At 39.1% G+C, this 9,251-nt stretch overlaps 2 protein-coding genes across 2 annotated transcripts; both read left to right on the top strand.

The window, feature by feature from the left end:
* Positions 1–365: 365 nt before the first annotated feature.
* LOC125899516 (olfactory receptor 6N2-like) lies at positions 366–1,298 on the top strand. The gene has a single exon (XM_049593909.1). It carries the CDS (start codon positions 366–368, stop codon positions 1,296–1,298), a length of 933 nt encoding a protein of 310 aa, XP_049449866.1.
* Positions 1,299–5,866: 4,568 nt separating this feature from the next.
* LOC125899515 (olfactory receptor 6N2-like) lies at positions 5,867–6,793 on the top strand. The gene has a single exon (XM_049593908.1). It carries the CDS (start codon positions 5,867–5,869, stop codon positions 6,791–6,793), a length of 927 nt encoding a protein of 308 aa, XP_049449865.1.
* The last annotated feature ends 2,458 nt before the right edge of the window (positions 6,794–9,251 follow it).

The following is a 9,251-nucleotide window of genomic DNA, read 5'->3' as shown; positions in this document are numbered from 1 at the left end:
CTGCAATTTTTTTTCTTTTCTCTTTTATTATTATTATCATTTCAAAAGTCTCCTGTGGACAAGTGTTGTGAATTAGCACGTGTGCTAAAACACTCAAAAAATATGGCCTCTGACATAAGGCCTCTGAATTCTGGGATCCAGACTTTGACAAAGTTTGTCACATGTTGCTGTTTCCTTGATGAAGGGTTTAATGAGATCCATGGAGGATGAAGCAGTGTGATATAAACATGTCACAAATTCAACCTGGGAGTATAGAGGAGAACACAGTTAAATCAGAGCTATGATTGAATAACACATTGAAATACAGGGTGATTGTTAAATCGTTTTATCTGCCTTTTTAAGTGGGTTGATTTTTGACAATCTTTATGGATGAAGAAATAAACGTAACATATATAACTCTAGGTGGACATGTGGAAGTTCACAAATACAGATTCCTTTATTTTATGATCATGTTTATAGCATACATTTTAGTAATCTGCAGTAATTCTACTATTGTGTATCTTATTGTGATTCACCGAAACCTCCATGAGCCTATGTACGTTTTCATTGCAGCTTTGTTAATCAACTCTGTTCTTTTCAGCACTGCTATTTACCCAAAGCTTCTGATTGACTTTTTATCTGAAAAACAAATCATACCTTATTCAGCCTGTATCTTTCAGGGTTTTCTGTTTTATGCTTTAGGCGGTGCAGAGTTCTTACTGTTGTCAGCCATGGCCTATGACAGGTATGTGTCTATATGTAAACCTCTGCAATATCCAACTATCATGAGAAAAACAACTGTCTGTATCTTTCTGGCTTTAGCTTGGTTTGTTCCTGCTTGTCAGCTTGTGGCATCAGCGGTGGTAAACATTCATGTAAAGCTCTGCAGATTTACTGTGAGAGCAATTTTTTGCAATAACTTTGTTTACAGACTTCATTGCAGCGGGTCAAGAGCACTGTCTATATTTGGTGTGGTCATTTTGCTCAGTGTTGCATTATTTCCAATGCTCTTCATTCTTTTTACATATGCAACAATATTCAGAATAACCTATCGAAGTTGCAGAAAAGTCAGGAAAAAAGCTGCAGAGACCTGTTTACCTCACCTGTTGGTTTTGATCAACTTCTCCTTGCTGTGCACATATGATGTAACTATAGTTAGACTGAAATATGATATTCCAAAACTTGCAAATTTAATAATGACTTTACAGCTGGTTTTGTATCATCCGCTTGTTAATCCAATCATATATGGACTAAAAATGAAAGAAATTTCAAAACACCTCAGGCAGTTGTTATGTCAAGGCAAGGTTAACTCATGTTAACAACATAAATTTCTTCTTCAAAAAAGACTACAATTGGACTTGATTTGCTAAATAATACACAGTAATGAGCACTGTCAGCTTCAACAATGTGATGACTGATACATTTTAGTAGTTTCATTCTCAGTGTTTCATTACTGTCGTACTGCTTTGAATTTACTGTACAAATGCAGAACCCTATTTATTATGTCCATTATTAGTTTTCTCGGTCTATTGCTGAAGTATATAAATAGTAGAACTAAGAGATAGAATCACATTACACCTGCTGTTGCCTCTTTACACTGTTTATAGATTGTGTTTAAAGAGGTTATTAACCACTGACTTTTGATGCACTGCATGGGTTTTTACTTGTGTCACTACTGAACGTTAGAGTCCCTGTGAGCTGTGAGAGCCCCTGGAACAATCTCTCAGAGGACATTCCCTCAGCTGACTCTGTATTTTATTTTAAATAATTTCTGAAATCATACATTTATCCCACAGTAGACCCTGATTGTATTTAACTCTGCTCCCTTACTCCATTAGTTTTTATCTTGTCAGTTTTCACTGTTTTGTTCATCTCGTTGTTGTTGATGTGTCTTATAACTTCATGACCATGTTATTAACATGGCAATAAAGGATTTCAAATGTTGACGTTATTCTATATATTTTACAATGTAGTGCTCATAATGAACACTGTATACTGTAACACCTGGTGCACGGACTGAACTTTACTGGAGAGGCATAAAAATATATTTTTCCCAGCAGTTATCTTGGCTATGTGCTACGTAAGATTGACATAACCTCCACAATAATAATGGTGCTCTGTCAGAGCTAGGACACCAGAAAGCACAAATGATTTAATATGTTGGTTGGAAGATTTTTTTTTTTTTATTATTAGGATGACATAATGTAGAACAGTGGTTTTAACCTATTTTTGGGCCAGTGTCCCCCTATTCATGATCCAGGTCCCTAACCTCCTCCCATCAACTAAAATGTAGGCTAAATGTCTTCCCTGATTATTAATGTTGATTGTTATTCTGTACTATATCATTAAAAGACCATGTCTTTGAATGCTAATGTTGGGAACACATAGTTGAAAGTATTAAAATGGCTATAAGAAATAATTATGATAACTATTAATGAAATAGAATAATATGATTTAATTTACATGAACTCACCGTGTGGGGCACCATAAAAAAGGAAAAATGATAGCCGTTTAATTAATTCAGTTTCATAAAGTACATTAAACTATCAGTTTGAAGGATTTGGGAGTTTTGACACAGCAGGGCTCAAGGTTTCAGGAGTCAGAGTATTTACAAAGCTCTGAAATTTGCTTAAACTGGCCTTTCCTAATAATGACTGTGAACAAACCAGAGCCCTAACAACACCCTGGTAAAAGTTGTCTAAGGCCTAGTCCACACGGACCCGTGTACTTCTGAAACTGTGTATTATTCTATGCGATTTGGCTGTTTCGCCACACGCAACCGCACTTTTGGGCACCCGAAACCGCGTTTCTTTGAAACCGGAGTCCAGGGTGAAGTTTTTGGAAAACTCCGGTGCCAGCGGTTGCGTGTAGAAAGGATAACTGCAGTATTTTATTACCTGACGCCCTTGTTTGACGTCAGAGCGATGGTAAATAGGCCTAGCTCTTTTCTAAAAGTTTACTAACTACTAAAATCCCACATACTGTGTTAAATACAATGTATCTTAACTATATTTACAATGAAGCTTGATTCTACACTCTGCTCTTAGCTTGTATGTGAATGTTTACCGTTGCTATGGCAACAAGTGACAGTTGACGCTAGCGTCAGTTAGCTTAGCTCAATCGTCCAACAAACAATAACCCATAACATTATAATTCAACATATTTAAACAAAATCAACAAGAGCTACCAACAGTTACAGTCCTTACACCCTTAGCTAATGTGTTGTCACAGGTTATAGTGTCAAGATTAAAGTAATAACAACTTAAATCCCTGAGGAACTACACTAGCATTAGTGACGGTTGCAGCCACTCGGTCTTCAGTAGCTTTACTCTAGGTGTAACTGCCAACTGAAGAACGCAGCGCAAACCAACCGTTTATATACCCAGATTTGCTCTCATGCTGTTACTCAAATCAGTTATGCTTTCAATTGAATGGGGGGTATCTGTTTGCTATGTAAAGATACAAAATCGATATCATATGTATAAAATACAACCACAAAAGCAGCGACAGGCCTGCCAACGGAGGTTCAGGATCTGGCTGGGTCGGACCTCCGTTGGCAGGCCCGTCGCTGCTTTTGTGGTAGCAGTGTTGACTCTGACTTCTCATTGGTTAAAATGACCTTTCTGTAAGAAGTTACATCGCCACCTACTGCTTTGGCATATGTATTACATCACTTGATAGCCGGTTTTGCGGTTTTGTGTGGATATCATATTTTTTTATCACACCACTTGTGTGGATGAATTTTTTTTGGAAACCGGAGCCCGAAAAATTTTGTTTTCAGAAGTACACAGGTCCGTATGGACTAGGCCTGAGAGCTCAAATGTCTTGAGGTGTTCAAACCTTTACATGATGTTCCTTTCCCTTTTTTCCACTCCAAAATTATACAAAGCAAAATAACACACTGGTCTCGCTTAAAATGTTGAAAAGCATGTTTAACTTCATGTCTTTTGAAGATCAGTTCATCTTGTACTTACTTAAAGGACAACTTCAGTATTTTTCAACCTGGGCCCTATTTCCCCATGTGTATGTGTGCGTATGATTCATAGGTACAACTCGTTCTAAAATTGGTTCAGTATTGAGGGAGGTGGATGCTACTGGAGCCGCAAAACGTGCTAAAACGGTAACGGGCGCAAATACATCCGTATAAGTTTGCGCATTAAAAGTGCTTTTTTTCGCCACTGACCGGCTCAGATCGCCAGTGTTATGAGTGCTATGAGTGGAGTCAGCTGTCAGTCAGTGTTGGAGCAGAGAGGGGGAGGGCTGCCCCGCTGGGTACTGTAAATGTCCATACAAATCCCGGGCCAGGTCAAATCGGTGTGTGACTCCTTTAATCTGACACAACTTATTGAGGAGGCAACACGTCCAAATGTCAAATGTCCTGAGAAGTCATCATTGCTTGATTTGATCTTGACAAATGCTCCACATAAATACTCCGCTTTTGAAAAAGAGGTTCTATATCTCAATAAGCTTCACTTGGTTAAATAAAGGTTTAATAAAAAAATGAGTATGTGTATATGAAGTGTGTGTTTTTTCGCCACTGACTGGTTCAGATTGCCAGTGCTATCTCTGTAAACAGCATACTAACTTAGCCTTTCCCTTACCTCTGGGCTGTGTGATGTCACGAGCTTTGCTCCACTATGTCTGTAGCTGTCTCTACTCGTGGGACAGCCGTTCTCTTGAGGAAGAGGTGTTTCGGGATTGGATGTCTTCTCTTCTTCGGCTGACAGTAGTCATCTTGGGAGAAGTGAGCACTGCAGACCCGATGGTCTGCAAGGCGCAGTGTCTGGACAGGAGTGTTAGCATCCATTTGTAGCACAACTAGCCACAACTTCAACATCTCACCGTCCAACAAAGGCAGCCTGTGAAAGCTGTACGGGGTGTTGCACAACATCCTGTTCTTGCATTCGGGAAAAAGGCCCGTTTATTTGAGCACTCCATAACACTCTGGTAAAACTCCGGTAACACTCCAGGGGTTGCACGTAAAACACTCCGTCCTCTGACTCTTCTAACGTAACACACACACTTCATACACACATACTCACTTACAGTACCCAGCGGGGCAGCCCTCTCCCTCTCTGCTCCAACACTGACTGACAGCTGACTCCACTCATAGCACTCATAGCACTGGCGATCTGAACCGGTCAGTGGCGAAAAAAAGCACTTTTAATGTGCAAACTTACACGGGACGTATTTGCCCCTGTTACCGTTTTAGCTCGTTTTGCGGCTCCCGGTTGCATCCGCCTCCCTCAATACTGAACCAATTTTACAACGAGTTGTACCCATGAATCATACGCACACATACACATGGGGAAATAGGGCCCAGGTTGAAAAATTGTTGTCTTAACAATTTACAGTAAAATAAATTTTGACCAGGGGTGCCCAAACAAATAAAAAAGCGCTCTGTGACACAGTATGAGGGAGACACCACTTGGTAAAGGAAATAAAGTCACTTTCCAAAACAATACATGTTGAAAATTATTAAAATGCTGTACTGTTTTTTTTTCTTTATATTGGCACAGAAAACACTGCATATGCACATTCTCCAGTAAAAAAGATGAACTATGGCTTCTGATTTCTGGGCTACAGAGTTTGACAAAGTTTGTCACGTGTTATTGTTTCCTTTGGTGAATGGTGTAATGAGATCTATGGAGGATGAAGCAGTCTGATAAAAACATGTCACAAACTCAGCCTGTGGAGTTTGGAGGTGAACACGTCCCACCTGCATTTTTTAATGAAGTCAGGTAACTGTGAATGAATAACACATTCAAATACAGGTTGATTGTTAAATGGATGTTCAGAGAGTGAATTCTTTACTTGTAGTTGTAGGTTCAGTATGTCTGTTATATTATCTGCCTGTTTAAGTGATTGTTAATTTTTGACTATCTTAATGGATGAAGGATTAAATGCAACATATATAACTCTAGGTGGACATGTGGAAGTTCACAAATACAGATTCCTTTATTTTATGGTCATGTTTATAGTATATATTTTAATAATCTGCAGTAATTCTACTATTGTGTATCTTATTGTGATTCAGCGAAACCTCCATGAGCCTATGTACATTTTCATTGCAGCTTTGTTAATCAACTCTGTTCTTTTCAGCACTGCTATTTACCCAAAGTTTCTGATTGACTTTTTATCTGAAAAACAGATCATATCTTATTCAGCCTGTCTCCTCCAGTATTTTCTGTTTTATACTTTAGGCGGTGCAGAGTTCTTACTGTTGTCAGCCATGGCCTATGACAGGTATGTGTCTATATGTAAACCTCTGCAATATCCAACTATCATGAGAAAAACAACTGTCTGTATCTTTCTGGCTTTAGCTTGGTTTGTTCCTGCTTGTCAGATGATGGCACTGACAATAATGTCCTTTAACGAAAAGCTCTGTAGGTTTACTTTAAAAGCAATTTTTTGCAGTAACTCAATTTACAAACTTCAGTGTAGCACATCAAGAGCACTGACAATATTGGGTTTGGTCGTTTTGCTGGATGTGTCATTTTTTCCGATGCTCTTTATACTTTCCACGTATGCACAAATTTTCAGAATAACCTATCGAAGTTGCAGAAAAGTCAGGAAAAAAGCTGCAGAGACCTGTTTACCTCACCTGTTGGTTTTGATCAACTTTTCCTTGTTGTGCACATATAATGTAATTATAGCTCGACTGGAATCTGAAATTCCAAAACTTGCAAATTTAATAATGACTTTACAGCTGGTTTTGTATCATCCACTTGTTAATCCAATCATATATGGACTGAAAATGAAAGAAATTTCAAAACATCTCAAGCAGTTGTTATGTCATAGGAAGATGAACTAATGTTTTCAACACTGATTTCTTCTTCTGTTTAACAGTGCAGAGATGTGATTTCTCTGATCCTTGGAAAGTGTTTAACTTTAGGACTTGTTTTACTTAATAATGCACAGTAATGAGCACTGTAAGCTTCAACAATGAGATGACTGATGACATTTTCTGCAGTTACTCTGTTGCAGTAGTTTCATTCTCAGTGTTTCATTACTGTCTTACTGCTTTGAATTTACTGTACAAATGCAGAACCCTATTTATTATATCCATTATTAATATTCTGGGTCTATTGATGAAGTTTATAAATACTAGAACTAAAACCCTGCTTTTGTCTTTTTACACTGTTTATACATTGTGTTTAAAGGGATTTTTTTAGAATTATATTGCTAACTTTTGATGCACTGCATGGGTTTTTATTTGTGTCATGAATGAACGTTAGAGTCCCTGTGAGCTGTGAGAGCCTCTGGAACAATCTCTCAGTGGACATCCACTCAACTGATTGTATTTTATTTTAAATAATTTCTGAAATCATACATTTATACCACAGTAGACCCTGATTGTATTTAACTCTGCTCCCTTACTCCATCAGTTTTTATCTTGTCAGTTTTCACTGTTTTGTTCATCTCATTGTTGTTGTTGTGTCTTATAACTTCATGACCATTTTATTAACATGGCAATAAAGGATTTCAAACGTCGATAACATTGTGGCGTTATTCTATATATTTTACTAGTGATGTACGAAAATATTGATACATTGATATATCGCAATATTTCATTTTGCAATACTGTATCAATTCTCAAAAGTACTATATCAATTTTTAATCAGTAGTTTTAATGCATTTCTGGCAGTGGTTATTTTGTGTGTTGTATTTAACCCTCCTACCACTAGTTACCAGCAGTCACACAGCCGTTTGACTCTTCCACTCCACCGAAACAATAAGATCTCATGAGCATAAAAGCCTCTGCAAACTCTGGAGTCTCGTGTTAGCAAACACAGGTGACCGATGGCTGAATCTGAGCGCATACAACCGGCTCCCGTGATATACAAAGCTGATGTGTGGAATCATTTCGGTTTTCGAAATAAGGAAGGCTATAAAGACAGCGACAAGAGTCATGCGGCTTTGTAAAATGTGCCATACCAGAGTTAAATACTCTGGCAACATGACAAATCTGCGAGCACACATGGCCAGACTCCATGCTGATGTACAGCTAATGGCTAACGTGAAACAAATGGACCCCTCTCGACAAACTCTGGAACAAGTCCACACATCGAAGTTACCACCGACCTCAACTCGTGCAACCAAGATAACGCAGTCACTACTTTATTTCATTTGCAAAGACATGCACCCCCTTAGTGTTGTAGAGAATGAGGGGTTCCATAATATGATCCAAACATTGCAGCCCTGTTACACCATACCTTCCCAGCAACACTTCACTGACATCACTTTGCCTAAGTTGTACACAGTAGTACTAGCCAGGGTGCTGGACTCTCTCAGTTCAGCAGAGAGAGTTGCTTTGACATGCGACGCTTGGACATTGAGGGCCACTGAATCGTATGTAACCATAACAGCGCATCACATTACTGACGGGTGGAAGCTAGAGTCCCATGTACTGTAAACATGAACTATGCAAGACAGTCATACAGGAGAAAACATTGCAGCGTTACTGGGTGAGGCTATAACTGAATGGGGACTGGATGCAAAAGATCCTGTCACTGTTACAGACAATGCGTCCAACATGACCGTCACAGCTAAACTTGCAGGCATGACTCACATACAGTGTTTTGCACACAGTCTTAATCTCGCCTCACAGAGAGCATTAAAATTGCCAACAGTGGTGCGACTACTCGGCAGGAGGCATGTGACAACCTTTTTCAGATGCAGCACCATAGCTAGCCACCAGCTAAAGTGCAAACAAGAACTGCTCCAGCTACCAAAACACAGACTGATAACAGACGTTGTCACTAGATGGAACAGCTCATATGAATTGATTTTTAGAACAGCAGCCAGCTATTTATGCAGCACGGCTTTTAACAGAAGTCAGAAAGAGTGAAAAAGAAATCTTCACATTGAACGAGGCTGACATCACCTGGCCAGAGGGTGTGCTCAAGGCACTCAAGCCAATGAAGGATGCCATATTGGTGATGTCAGAGGAGAGCATGTCAACACTGTCCATCATTGTTCCACTTCATGCCAAGCTTGTCAAGGGTACAGAAGAAAGCCCAGATGATGACACACAGATAATGAAGGAGATCAAGGCAGCTATAACACAAGATCTGGGAAAAAGATATACCAGTGAGAGGGAGATGCTGTACATGGTATCAGATTTTGATCCTAGGTTCAAGGATCTACCCTTTTTCTCAGAGAAAGAGACCAGTGAGATCTACTCCAGACTGACCGATGCTCTCGTGGCTACCATAAAGAAGCAACAGAATGTACGTAATTAATTAGACTGCTTTTTTATTAGATTACAG

This window comes from Epinephelus fuscoguttatus, linkage group LG13, assembly GCF_011397635.1.
Source record: "Epinephelus fuscoguttatus linkage group LG13, E.fuscoguttatus.final_Chr_v1".
Taxonomy (NCBI): Eukaryota; Metazoa; Chordata; class Actinopteri; order Perciformes; family Serranidae; genus Epinephelus; species Epinephelus fuscoguttatus.
The sequence above is the reverse complement of the archived record's forward strand: the minus strand, read 5'-3'. Positions and strand labels throughout refer to the sequence as shown.